The sequence below is a fragment of the Sphaerodactylus townsendi genome, linkage group LG08 (assembly GCF_021028975.2).
Source record: "Sphaerodactylus townsendi isolate TG3544 linkage group LG08, MPM_Stown_v2.3, whole genome shotgun sequence".
Taxonomy (NCBI): domain Eukaryota; kingdom Metazoa; phylum Chordata; class Lepidosauria; order Squamata; family Sphaerodactylidae; genus Sphaerodactylus; species Sphaerodactylus townsendi.
Window position 1 is genome coordinate 83,533,517 of NC_059432.1, and position 14,997 is coordinate 83,548,513.

General features: G+C 40.9%; 1 protein-coding gene across 1 annotated transcript in view; it reads right to left on the bottom strand.

The window, feature by feature from the left end:
* The window catches only part of SLC9A9 (solute carrier family 9 member A9), a 334,255-nt gene that overhangs the window by 259,428 nt on the left and 59,830 nt on the right, over positions 1-14,997 (bottom strand). Inside the window, exon 5 of the mRNA XM_048506098.1 lies at positions 6,772-6,887. Within this exon, the coding sequence (XP_048362055.1) occupies positions 6,772-6,887 (116 nt within the window). The remainder of the gene's footprint in view (positions 1-6,771; positions 6,888-14,997) is intronic.

Consider the following 14,997-nt stretch of genomic DNA (forward strand, 5'->3'; position numbering starts at 1 on the left):
TTGGATGAATTCGCTACTGTAAGCTCAGCACCATGGTGAGATGCAACATAATGCCACTTTTTAAAACAATTTGATCAGCTCCTCAATCTTTTTCAATGCAGTAAATTTGCTTTCTGATTAAAGAAGATACCTAAGCACAACATCATATGTAAGCACAACTTTATCCAGCATTTTCTAGTAACATGAAAAAACAAGCAACATGAATTGATACTTAACGGATGGCATAACTGAAGTTGCATGAAGAAGAACAATCTCACCAAACTACCCTCAGGGATCTACTTCCTAAATAAGAAAGCCAGCGGGGCATAGTGATTAAGAGCAGGTGGACTCTAATCTGAAGAACCGGGTTTGATTCCCCTCTCCTCCAAATGAGTGCGGAGTCTTATCTAGTGAACTGGGTTTGTTTCCCCACTCCTACATTCCTGCTGGGTGACCTTGGGCTAGTCACAGTTCTTCAGAACTCTTTCAGTCCCACCTACCTCACAAGCAGAGGCGTAGCTGGCCAGAGTGCACCCGGTGCACACTCTGGCTTCCCCCCCGCAGTCCCCCCCACACACTTACTTTAGCAAACTGAGCAGGCTGGAGAACAGGCCTGCCTGTTCGAGAGGGGGACGCTACATTCCCAGGTCTCCTGGGAAATGTAGATTCCCACAGAGCAGGCTGTTCTCTAGCCTGCTCATTCTCAAAGAAACAAAATGAGCAAGCGCTGAGGAAGATCACCTACGAACCACCCCACAACACCCCCCACACCTACTTTAGCAACCTGAGCAGGCTGGAGAACAAGCCTGCCTATGTGGGAACTACATTTCCCAGGAGACCCTGGGAAATGGTGGTTCCCCCACCAGAACAAACAGGCTGAGCCTGTTCTCCAGCCTGCTTCGGGATTGCTAAAAGTAAGTGTGTGGGGAGAAAGCTTACCCGTGGTAGGGATAGTGCCATGGAGAGGGAAAGGGAGGGGTCGGGGGGATTTTCTGCTCCCATGTGACCCAAAACTGTCGCTTGATTGTGTGGGTAAAGCTGACCGGCCCTGGTAGCAAGTAAGTGACTGCTCACAAGGTGTCTGCTGTGGTGAGAGGAAGAGAAAGTTTGTAAGCCCATCTGAGTCTCCTTAATAGGAGGTGTAAATCCAAACTCTTCTTCTTCTTCTTTTAAACCCTCTGTACAATGTAAGGAGAGACTATGACTCAGTGACAGGGCATACACTTTGCATGCATGTAGAAGGTCCCATGTTGTATCCCTTGCTGGCATCTTCACTTTAAAAGGATCAATTACTAGGTGAGGGAGAAGGCCTCTGCTTGTGGTCCTAGAGTGGCTGCCAGTCTGAGGAGACAATACTGAATTTGATAGATTCAATACAAAAGCAGCTTCATGTGTTCTATTTATTCTCAATACATAGTTTATGCCTCAAAAGATTTCTGTGACCAAAATAATTAAATGCCACTGGGATGTCAAAAGGGATTAGGTACGGTTATTGTGGCACAGACCATTTATCCAGGGCAACAGAGCTGTTTTCAGTCTCCACACCAAGTCTAAACAGATAATCGAGTTCTGATTTTACCTGGCCACTCAGGATTGAATTGAGTGGTCTTCTTTGTACAGCCTCTGTATCATACATCCTGAATCCAAGTAGATTAACAATCTTTCTCTGTTTTAAAGAGAGAAGTAATATCTAGGACACTATACATCAAATGAAAAGTGGCCAAAACCAGTAAGTCATTATGTAATCTACTCCTGTATAATCGTAGTCACATCAATGTGACTACTTAAAATAAAATGTTCAGCTTGGCTATTTCATTCTGTGTTTCATATCCCATACCATCTCTTGTTGGCAGATACCAAATCTCGTATAATCTGTTCATACTCAAATCTAATAAATTGCTGAGAAAAAAAATTGACTAGATGGGGGGGGGGGGGTGGCTGTATGTGTAACTTTAGTGTCAATCAATCTGAATGCACAAAACGACAAAAATTCATTTTTTCTTCCTTTCCACTTTAGTTGAAACTGTAAACAAAAAGTAATTAGATCAATTTAAATGTAATATAAAGGGAAGATCAGATCAAAACAAAGAGAAACAACATTGTATTGTCGAAGGCTTTCACGGCCGGAATCACTTGGGTGCTGTGTGGTTTCCGGGCTGTATGGCCGTGTTCTAGCAGCATTCTCTCCTGACGTTTCGCCTGCATCTGTGGCTGTAGCATCTTTCAGAGGGGATCCTCACAAGAAGATGCCAGCCACAGGCTAGCAATAACAGAAGCATCACTTTAACTCCAGGCTCCTTAAGCAACTTCATGCTAACATATTATTATTAGAAAAAATGGAAAGGTTCGTTTAGAACATTTTAAAATAAAACATTATTCTTTTTTGGTTGCTGTTTTGCTCATAAAAAGTAATATGCTGCTTGCCACAGGAGGGTGGTGATGGCCACTATATGTGACCTGGATAGCTTTAAAAAAGGAGCTTGGACAAGATTCTGGGAGGAGAAGTCGATCTATGGCTACCAATCTTGATCCTCCTTGATCTCAGATTGCAAATGCCTTAGCAGACCAAGGAGTTAACTCCAGGAGCAGCAGCAGCAGAGAGGCCATTAGCTTTCACATCCGCTTCCTGTGAGCTCCCAAAGGCACCTGATGGGCCACTGTGAGTAGCAGAGTGCTGCACTAGATGGACTCTGGTCTGATCGAGAAGGCTAGTTCTTATGTTCTTATGTTGTAAAGGTCTTTTGTAGGTCTATGCCACAGTGTTTCAGGTCTCCTGCTATGGCAGGAGGAATTGCACAAGCAACCCTTGTTGCCTACCACCACTCTGACTGATGGTGGGAGAAATATTTAAATAATGCCAGCATTGCATGCGGTGTGATGTCACTGCTAGGAAAAACTGGAAGTGATACTACATAGCTCTGGGAAACACCAGGAACGCTACAGTTTTACTAAAGAGTTTTTGGTTATTCCTAGAGCAATATGACATCAGTTGTGGGGTTTCCCAGAAGTGAGACATGGCAACACCCCCCTCACTGCCCCTACAACTCCCCAAGCTTCCATCCGTTTGCCTGTGGTCATCCTGCTTGCCTCTCCTGTGGCTGCAGGTCTGGCTGAGGGTTACAAAGAGAAGTAAATGAGGGAGGGAGGAGGAGAAAATCTTTACAGCAACTATGGCTATGTTGTCTCCTCTCCTCTCTCCTTATACGATCCTACTAAATTTTAAATCTGTCCACAAGACATTGAGATAACGTTATATGAATATTATAGAGTGTTATTAATTTTAAAATTTTGATAAGTTATAAATTGCAATATTCATGAAATTGGCTGTGGGAGGAGTTCATTGTTAATTAATACCCAAATACCCATCCCTTCAGTTTATCACATATTCTGCCAATGCTGCAACACAATAGGAGGCAGAAGAAGTTAGGTAGGTGAACACCAGAGTTAGAGCTGTCTGTGTTATGGCACTTCATATGGAACTCTCTCCCCACAGAAATATACTTAGTGCTGAGACTCTTGAGCTTCAGGCTCCAACGAAGAAAAAGCCCAGGATTTTTGTTCCTTGTAAGTGTTTTCTTGTAAGGGTTCTCAATTGGTGTATGTGAGGTAAGAGTCAGTCATTTATTTTATGTTGTCCCTGCATTGTGTATTTTAATAAGCTTAGTAGCATTCAACCTATAAGCAACTTGTTAGGCCCACTTCCATAGCAACTGGAAGTGGATCAGGAAGTAAAGGACATCATGTTTCAGTAGTCATCCAAGAGCAGGCAAAAGGCACCTATATGAAGGAAATCATGGGAGACCTGAAAGGTTATTGGGGAGTAGCAGACTCCCTAGCTGTGGCCAGCAAGAGGCAGAGTCCTCTGTATTACCTCCACCCCAATGGAAAGAAGCAAGATCGCAAGAGCAATTGTAAGAGCAATTGTATCACTGAAAAAGACGAGAACAAAAAATGTTCCCTGTCACTCCTTGCAAGACTTCCAATGGACATTCCCAGTCACTTCCCTGGAAGTGGTTATGTCATGGCTCAAACCACTCATAAGATTTGAAATGGGATTGAGAGTTAGAAATATACAATCTATTCACACACGCGCACGCACACACACACACAGAGGAAAGGAGCAGCTGGCAATTTTTTCTTGGTCCTCTATTGTGACAAGGTTTTGTCATGACCAGCGAATCTGGACTCATTGATGAGTCAGATGAAAACAAGATAAGAGCCTTTGCAAGGAAACTAACCATGCTGAAAAACTCTCTTGCTAAAAATAACAGTTCCTGTTTTAATTATAGATTCCTGGCACTGCTAATCAGGCTTCCTACTCAAGGCTTAGCTTGAGAAAGAAAACATCAATAGAGCATTCCAATTACCAAGTTATTTCCCCCCTCCGCCATATACAAATTATAAAATATTTTCCAGCTGTTTTGTATGGATTGAAAAAAACAAGCTAACCCACACCAGCCATGCAGTTGTAACCATAGAAACTCCAAATTGAACAAGAGCAATATGATTAGCAACCTAAATGAAGGTAAGAGAATTCACATAGCTCTGTAACAGTTCTGGTTCAACAAACCTTTATTGAGGCAAATGCATTTCCTTTGCCTTAAATGTCAGTGTGGGAAAAAAGTACTGCAAGTATGCAAAGTAATTTCAGACTACAGTGTCAGTACCCTAAGCATGCTGATATTCAGAGCTCTGATTTGGCACAGTCCACTCTGTACATGGTCATTTCTGAATGCAGGTGGGAGAATCACAGGCTGGAACGTTCCCCCTCTGTAAAAACAAGTTCTCTTCACATACCAAAATTAGCATGTCAAAGAAAAGGGTAGGCTGGAACTTTTTTCCCTAACATGAACCTTCACATGGGTAGGGGGATTTTGATATGCTGGAACATTAAGTTACACAGACCATCACCACCTCATTCATAAGTGATGCAATCCATGAAGGGCTACATGGTCTTTCTGAGCATTTCATTTGAAGCTGAGCTAACAGAGAAATGGTGAGAACAGAAAAATAATTGACATGCTATTTTGACCGTTACTGTAATGTAAGGAGCAGTTCCTTGTGTATAGGATCTGCAGGGAAATCCATGAGACTCAGATGCTTGCTGAAGCTAGGAGATTTCTGTGCAGGGGAAATATCCAAGTTTTCAGTTTGCACTAACTCTAACAATATCTCATCATAGGGTCTGAATGCATTTGTTCCTCCACATATGAACTGGGCCAAACTCTGCTTGTTCAATTAATTGTGGTAAATGGGAAGAGTTTGAAATATTTTATGTGGTTTTAGTCTGGTCTAGTGTTAACTTATTTCACTTATACCTCACCTCAGCCCAGAGCCGTAGCAAGGGGGAAGTGCACCTGGGGCACGTGTGCCCTGCACCCCCGCAATGCCCCCTCCCTGGAACACCCCCGGAATGCCCATGCCCTGCCCACCACACCCCTGCCATGCCTCCGCACCTGTGCGCGCCTGGAGCAAGATGCCCCCTCATCCCATGGGCGCTATGCCACTGCCTCAGCCTTTTCCACAATGAGGATCCAACATAGTTGACATAATTCTACTCTCCTTTATGTTATCTTCACAGCAAGGCTGTGAGATAGTTTTGGCTGTGTGTGTGACTGATACAAAGTCACTCTGCAAGTTATTATGCCATGATAACTTATGTACTTTTCATATTTGATCATCTCTTAGGGTTCGGTATGGAGTTGGAAAGGCATTTATGAGACCCATTTTTGTGCCTCAGTGACAGACCACAATTTTTGTTTCTGTTCAAATACAAGCATCCTCTGTATGATATATGTTATTGAGGTATACAGATTGATGAAGCCTTTCTATGATGAAATACAAGCTGTTACTTCCATGTTTTAACTTCAGTGGAATAAAACAGAAAATACAAATCTCTTCTATTTTAGGAAATATAGCCTGGGACCTTAAAAAAAGAAAAACAATTAAATTCCCTCTTTTCAGGAAGCTAATTGAAAATGTTTCCTATTATCAGCTTTCAAGTATAAAATTATAATGAGAACAGCCTCTAAAATACAGAAAAAACATTATAAATGCAAGGTTTACCTTGGAAAGCAGACAAATAGGATTAAATGCCACTTATTAATAATTGCACTTTAATGAATTTCAATTATTCTATCGGGTTACTACAAAACTGAGACATTTAAATTTGTACCTGCAACCACTAATTATCTGGCTGCACTCAAGAGTTCTCAGGTAATTGGTGATATTTTTCTGTAATAAAGAAAGACATAAAACTTACAACTTGACTTGGATTTTACTTTCAAGGAATGTTGGCAATCGATTGGAGCCCTAAAACATGTATATATCATTTTGACTAATGATAATAACATTCAAGCAAATGCAAATGGGGCAGTGGGAAACAGAAAATGATGATCCCAGGCAAGTCTGAAACATAAATTATATTTGCTTTGGAGAATTCTGAAGACCTTTTATAGAACAATTTTCTTGTTTAGTCAAACAAGAGATGAATGGCTTATTGATTGATGATAAACTTCCAATATGAATATTAACACTTACTTTGAGGTAAGGTCCATAGAAATCAGTTGAGGTTAATGTCCTCACAGCTATCATGTTGGAAAGATTGCTACAAAGGGCCCACCAATGCCATCTCTTATATGCACCAAATGTAAGTTGTTGCGAAGGCTATGGTTTTAACTTACCGGTACTCGGTGTCAGGATCAAATGAGGGAAAACTCTTTATATTCTGCTCATGACCTTATAATATGCTGTTAAGCAGCCAAAACTATAACCATAATGCATTTTACTTACCTGGATCTGTAGCAGACATCAAAGAACCAAAGAACAAACAGTCAGTGAAATGAAAGTCTCCACTCTTCAGCTGCCTGAGATGGACCATGGCTTTTATAAAACCGTACATTATCAACCTGTAGGATAGGAGACAAAAAGAAGCTGTTCAGAGCTAATGTGGTGAATTCGATTCTCTTCTTCCCACAACCTCTGAACTATACTTTGTTTCAGCTTCTGGTTTGTTTTATGCAACTTCTTTCAATACGTATTGTTATAGCAGTCCCAAATCCAAATTGCTGTTGCCATGTAAATCTCTGTTTCCATCCTGAAATATTGTATCAACGTTTTCTAAACACACACACATACTTCCATTGAATATTAGCATTTATTCACTTGATGACAGATGACAATATATTTAGCCATTTGCTTTATAGAAATAAGGTAAAGTAAATGCAGAGGAGATTATCAAGAATAGGCTGTCAAATACTACGGTCTCTTCATCTAACTAGTGTGATAGGAGTTGTTTTTGTCGATTCATTCTAAAACCTCTAAAATAATTGTGTTCTCAATTTTCACTGGTTTTATTGCTGTTGTTAAATGCTACAAGTGCAGGCTATGTTAAAAAATTTCAGGCTAATTGCTGAAAACAAGATGGATATGAATACTTCGGAAAACCATCAATCAGAAAGTCAAGTCTGAAAATAAGTTTCATCAATCATAGCAATTTTTGCAAAAGAAAAACCCCATTGGACTGTATATTTAGCTGTAACAAAACAGTTATGAAATTAACATTGCACAGTTAATCTTAAACACATTGACCTGCATGGATTATCACATGGCTCATACTGCTGATCATGCAGTACAAATACTAATATAGCAAACAATGACTTTTAAGACTATCAGTGGCAGCCACATGTATTCTACACCAGTGTATCTGCAGATCACTTTCAAACACAAACCATAGTAGTTTCTTGCAATAGTGAAAACACAAAGCACCAACGGAGCTCCCTGTAAAGAGCACCTGTGAAGCCCTGCTACCTAGAAACTGCTTCTGTATTCACTCTGATGAAAGGCAGAGACATACTGCCTACAGAGACATGGGTTAACCCATGCCCGCAGGCTCATGCCTTTCGGTCACATGGGGGGTACACCAGGCACTGGCCAGGCCCCTGAGCCCTGCCTCTACTGTGGTGGGACGACCCGGCCAGTGCACAGCGGCTCCTCCTGTGCTGGGGTGCTGCCTCTCATGCCAGCCGCATGCCAGCAGCATGCACCAGCACGATCCCCCAGCCTCTTACACCGGTGCGATCCCCGGTGTGTGATAGGCCTTGCATGCCATGGCTGGAAGGCTGTGCATCTGGAAGGCCTCTCCCTCACCAGGAGATTGCACCGGCACCTGAGGCCAGGCTCAGTCGAGCAGCGGGGAGGCCTCTCCCCCGCCGGGTATCTGCTGCAGTGCCTTACCCCCCTGCCTCCCTGCAGGCCAGCTTCTGCCCTCCTTTTCTTCTCCATGTGTAATCATGTATCACATGTGGAAAAGAATTATTAGTGAAATGAAAGAGCAATTTGGGGGGTCTAATTCAAGCAAAACAAGTATTTTTGAGGAAATCTAATTGAGGTTTGATAAAATTAACATTTCATGATGTCTCTGTGTTTTATAGCACTGGCAGCCCCATGCAGATAGATGGGGCTGAGCGCTCACGGGGAGCAGAGGAGGGTTGCATCAACATGTTTGTCCCCTCCGTGAGTGCAAGGGGTAGCCCCACTGGTGGAAGAGGCAGAGGCACTGCCAGCTAGTTGCTCCTCAGCTCCACAGGGGTGAAACGTGGAATTCCAGGCCACAGAGGAGCAATGCCGCTGTCTTCTTGGATGTGGCATGGGAATGGGGTGCGATGGAGCATTCCAGGGGTGGAGCTGACAGTAGTTGACTTCCACTGGCATTCCAGCCTGGGAATGCTAGCCTCTGGCCCTTCGGACTTACATCAAACAAAAGTGTAGTGTATGCTATTGGTGGCAATGAGGTGATTCAGGCTATGGGAGGGATTTTGAGCTTTCCTCCCTTCTGCACCATCCAAAAGCCCATTTGAAGGCACTGTGATGTGTTGTCTTCACCACGCTGCCTCTGGCTGCTACAGCAGCACCTCCCCCCCCCCCCAGTGGATTGCAATTTTCGCACTACATTTTACCTGAATGACATTCAAGAAGAATTAGCAGATTCCTGTTTAGGCAAAATATCTGAGGCATTAAGAGGAAACAATACATAATCACTGAAATTACTGTGACTCTAGCCTGAAATAAATCTATAATCAATTTATTCAGCAGAATAAAAGATCTAGAATACACAACACTATTATGCCCCAACCCTGGAAGAAAGGTATTATTGGGAAAGTAAATGAATGTCTTTGGTCCAATGGTTTAGGAAAGAAGCTTGCTCTCCCCCGCACAGCAAACTAAACACAAACAACTTAAAAGGAGCAGAGAAAACAACAACCCAACAATGGTGCATGAAATCCCTCATTACATCTTCAGAGGGTTGTGCCTTCTGCATGCTTAATTGTGTTCTAAAGCGTGAAATCGGGCATGGGGAAAGCTCTCCTATAGACGTTCTATTCCCCCACAATAGAAGGCTCCTTAGGGGATGGGTATTTGGAACAAATATACTGCTGCTCAATTCTATTCATATTTACTTAGAAAAAAGTCTCACTGAGTTCAGTAGGGCTTAATTCCAAGTAAGTGTGTATGTGATTGCAAGAGCCAACAATGACCATGAACGAACATTGTGTACAATTCCATTTATAAGTGACTGACATCGAAAATATGAATCATTATGAGCTTTTTGGGAACACTGGTTCTTACTAGTCTTGTGGCCGAGTGTTTGCTAATTAAAACCATTACACAGGGTTTATTAAATTACTGTGTATATAATGGAAGGTGTATTTCTCTGCATGATTTGCTGGGATTGTCACCATATATTCCTGAGCTGTAAGAAGAAAACTCATAGACAGAAGGTGCTCCACAGAGCACAGACATTACAAGAGGAAATATCGATAATTCTCTTACGTTGCTGTTGAAATCTGTCAAAGATTGACTCATACTGACATTTGACACAGTTAGTGCAAGCACATGGCTATTTCTCATGTTTGCATATCACATAGGAGATTAAATGGGGAAGTTTTGCAAATATCATTCTGCTTTACAAATCTGGATTCATGCAGTGCAAGAAGCAAGCAAGTTGAAATTGGTTTACCTGAACAAATTCCCACCAGGAGAAATCTGAAGAGTCTCCACCCTATTACAAAGGTGATAGGGCCAAGAGATGTGTATGTGTTAATATGGAAAATTAGTAGCTGTATCCTTTCAAGCTGAAAGTGATAATTACATACATGGAAGTGCCTGTCAATTTAAAGCTAACAAGGATAAATAATTAAAACTAAATAGAAGTCTATCTGTTAAAAGTACACCACACCACATAGCATTTTCTTTGTTCAGACACTGAAATCCATTTATTGATTGAGTGCCAAGGAGAGGCATTTTTAATAGTGTCTTCTTATGATATCTTTTCTGAGTCCAGTAACAAATGCATGTTATATTGAAGGAAAGTTTAAAAAAACCACAGTTCTGTGCTTTAGCAATGATGAAAACTTTTGATGTGCATTTCACCCACCAAATCTGTTCTTTAGTCCATTAAATTCTACTTTTCTACTATTCTAATGTGCCCTCAGGGATCTGTCCCCATCAAAACCTGATTTACGTTGTAGATTAAGGCCTCTTTGATGGTTGCTACAGCCAATCAAATATGCCGAAAACTTCACCAGTGTATATGTTCTGCCATAATATGTAACATGATTCAATGAAAAACAGTGGATTTAAGAAATGTTCATTGATTGATTGATTGATTGATTGACTGACTGATTCATTCATTCATTCATTCATTCATTCATTCATTCATTCATTCATTCATTCATTCATTCATTCATTCATTCATTCTGAGTACTAGGATTCATTTGTCAGACTCATAATCCTTACTTCATCCCAATCCTGGAACATCTGAAATAACAATTTGCTGGAGATCTTCTTTGATCTGTCAAAGTCTTTCACAATTGGAATCAATCGGTTGTTGTGAGTTTTCTAGGCTGTGTGGCCATGGTCTCATAGTTTTTGCTCACCCACGATAGAGGCCAGCCATAGATGGAAGATGAAACATTAGGAGCAAAAACTAGTAGACCATGACCACACAGCCTGAAAAACCCAAAACAGTCAGCATCTTTGACCATTTGCAAAGTTCAATAGTTGCTCTCTCTCTCTCTCTTTCTCCAACACATACACACACACACACACACACACACACACACACACACACACACACACACACCTGCGAAGATGCCTTGCCTTGCATGCATATGCATGCCTTATACTGTACATAGCATGCCTTGCATAGCACTTTTTCTAACTATAATCTGCAGAATACTTGAGTTTCCCCTACTGACCCACTATTATTGTAGAGCCTTTCACAAAGGCAGTCTTGAACCCCAGTGCTTCATTTTAGCCATATTTAAACCCTTATTGAATAACAAAATTAAAATGAAGTCTTGAATTCCTGTTTACAGCCATATAAATTAACAACGAAAGAACCACTTACATACATTGACATTTTTAATTAACATACTTCCAACCTTTACCCAAACACGAATATTCTATCACTTAACTTAAAACTTACTGTAAACCTTTATCTAGAGATTAAATTCTCTTTGCTGATCTTTTGAGCTTTTAAAGCTTATTAGAGAGAGTTATCTGTAAATTACCAAGCAAAGGAGCAACAAATGCCACAATACTATTTAACTTAACTTTTTGGGTTAATCAAAAATATTTTCCATCTGATTTGTTAACATGTCACCTATACCATGTTAGCCATATTACCATTGAGTGTTCAAAACATCATATTTGACTCTGACAACATCTGGATTCAGATGCTGTAGGACAGGGGTAGGGAACCTGCGGCTCTCCAGATGTTCAGGAACTACAATTCCCATCAGCCTCTGTCAGCATGGCCAATTGGCCATGCTGGTAGGGGCTGATGGGAATTGTAGTTCCTGAACATCTGGAGAGCCGCAGGTTCCCTACCCCTGCTGTAGGAGAAAGGGGGCAAATACTGCCATTTGCTCCCAACGTTTTTTAACTGTCACAACACAGATGGAACCACAGTTTTCACTAGAAACAAAGATGGGAAGAATCACATAGCTCTCCATGCAGAAGCAATTGTTGCTGCAGCTGTGACCTGCCCCTTCAGGCTCTGCTGTCAATGGGAATTAGTTTTTATAGATAAGGCCTATGTAACAGCAAAAGTGATGCATTGTCTCTATTCCTGCTCTTTCTTCAATGATACCCATAATTTAGTAAAGATAATAGTCCTGGGGAACACAACTTAGAACAGAACAGTTTTCCTTCATGGCTTCTTATTCTGCTGCCTTCCCATTGTGTTTTGCTTTTTCTGTTGTTTTGGGGAACAGTGGAGAAAGGACCTAGAAGCTCTTTCTATCAAGTACTCTTTCTTAGAAGCAATAGGAACACAAGCCAACCAGAAACATAGAAGCACTGGTGATTGTAGGTAATATATGTCTTGCTCAAATTGGGGTATCATGACAAGGATCAAAGGGGGCTCAGACCCATTACCTTAATATCCATGGGCAATTTCACTGTTCAGAATGGATCCATGCAAATGTCATCCTTGAGTCAGAATCCTAGAAACCTCACCAGAATATTTCCCTGAAAGTAGCCTGGTATGCAGTAAGCTTATTTGGGGTTTTTTTTCCAGCTTTCATGCTTTAACTTTCTCTGACATATATATTTGCCAAAACTTTGAGTTAAAAACATGAAAGCCACTTCTCCCTAATTAATATGTACAGCTTTATTTACTGCATTTCATATTCATCTAATGAACACAATGCAGCTGTATGTATGTGGTGTTCCAGAACTCCATTTACAGTGGAGTCATTATTACTGCACATGCATAAATGCGAGTCTCCACCATGAAAAGTATCTTTAAACAGTGACTGAAATCTCATAATTAGCAAGACAAATGAGGCATGACATACCGTCAAATGGAGAAAATCAGAACGCAGAATCATAGCATATTTGCAAACCATTTGAATTTTAAATCAAAACCTACCTTAGTAATTGATAGAGCCTCAGCATGACTGATGACATTTAAAGATTGACTGAATATTTTTTTTAAAAAAACCCCTAGGATATTCACTTTGCGTACAAATGAATGAATAGCTGTTTGAAATTAATCAGTCTGTGATCACAATTGGGACCATGACCACAATAATTAATAATACCTTTCCAAAGGTTCTCATAATTGAAGATGGGGGGCATACAGTTAGATAAACAAGATAATTAAGAGCAAGTTCAACTCAGACATGCATTCTAGATGGATTCGCAGGTGAGCACTGGAATGAAAATTATTTGCTAAAACTAGTCTGCCATCCATTATCCATCCATTATCATATGAAATAAAGCTGAACCCTTGATTGTTGTAGTACATAGAATTATCTATCAAAATGGTTAAGAAAATCAGAAATAGAATTGCCTATAAGATTCATTTTAATGAATCATTTCCATAAAAGCAAGCAAGGCCATTGGTCAAAATGACATATTGGAACTAATTCCCAGAAAATCAGGAATTAAGACTATAAACAGCCAACATTTGTAACAGTCAGTCAACATTTGTAACAGCTACCCCTTTCTGAGATCACTGACTTCAGGGGACTTAGAAGCGTCTCTCTTTTGGATAAAACATCTCCAAGACATGTAATCAGTATGGTTGATAGCAGATCCAAAGATAAAGCAACAGTGTAGTGTAAAGGAAATTTTATCCAATATATTAATAATCCTTATGTGTTTCTCATTAAGCTTCCTTGGGAAAATCTACACATGCATCAAAACAATGGTAAAAACATGTTTTAAAAGATAGAACTTCTTTTAAAATGTGTTATCATTGTTTTGATATATTTTAACAAATAATTAAGAGAAGCAGTTAAAAGTTATCGGTGAACATTTTTTTAACTTTATTTTTTTGACATATGTATAGATCCCTCAAGGAAGCTCAATGCAAAATGTTTAGGGATTTGTGTGTGTGTGTAAACTGCCATCAAATCACAGCCAACTTAAGTGAGCCCAGCAAAAGACTTTTAAGGCAAGTAAGAAGCAGAGGTTGTTTGCCACTGCTTCCTCTTCAGAGCCATCCTTGGGTGTCTCCCTTCCAAGTACTGGTGCTGCTTAGCTTTTGTGATTTGAGATTGGGCTACACCATGCTGCTCGGGGCAGAGCGAGAGGGAACTGCGCCCGGGGCATGCACGCTCACTGCACCCCTGCCCTGCTCCAGAATGCCCCCATCCCGTACATCCCTGCCACACCCCCACACCCCCAACGCCTAGGGCGTTGCATCCCCCCCACCCCGTTGGCACTATGCCACTGATGCTGTCCTTCCTACATAAGAGTTAGTAACATATTGGAATAAAATTTTCTTCCCACCACACTATTGTTTCATTTTTGTCATTTTATTTCAATTGACTCAGTCTTTAATTTTCTTCTTGGTCATAGCTGGTCCATCAAATATTGGCTTATTCTCTTCCTTAGTCCCACTTGCCCCTGTTTTTACCTTCCCTCCCAATCTTTTTCTCTTTGTTTCCTTTAATTTACCCAGAACCAGTTAGGATATTATGTCTTGCAATGCAAAATCCGTTGATTTTGCTCATTATATCTGAAGACTGATCAATGGATGGGAAAATGAATTTGCAGACTCAGTTGGGTAGTTTCCTTGAGTGTTTGATCTTTTCTTTAATGTGCAGCTTGGGGCACGTGGTTGAAAAATATGATTTTAAAACATTTCATGGCAGTTTGGGAAGAATATCTGCTCCCCTGTAGTCTGAATTGAGAACCAGCATGATGTAGTTGTTAAGAGCGGCAGACTCTAATCTAGTGAACTGGTTTTGTTTCCCTGCTCATCCACATGAAACCTGCTGGCTAACCTTGGGCTAGTCACAGGTCTCTCAGAAATCTCTCAGCCCCACCTGCTTCACAAGGAGTCTGCTGTGGGAAGGGGAAGGAAGGGAAAGCAATTGTAAGCTGCTTTGAGACTCCTTAAGGGTAGACAACAAGCAGGACATACAAACTAACTCTTCTCCTTCCTCTTGAATTACACAGGATATGATGATTCTGACACTGATCAGGGGTTGGAATTAATTG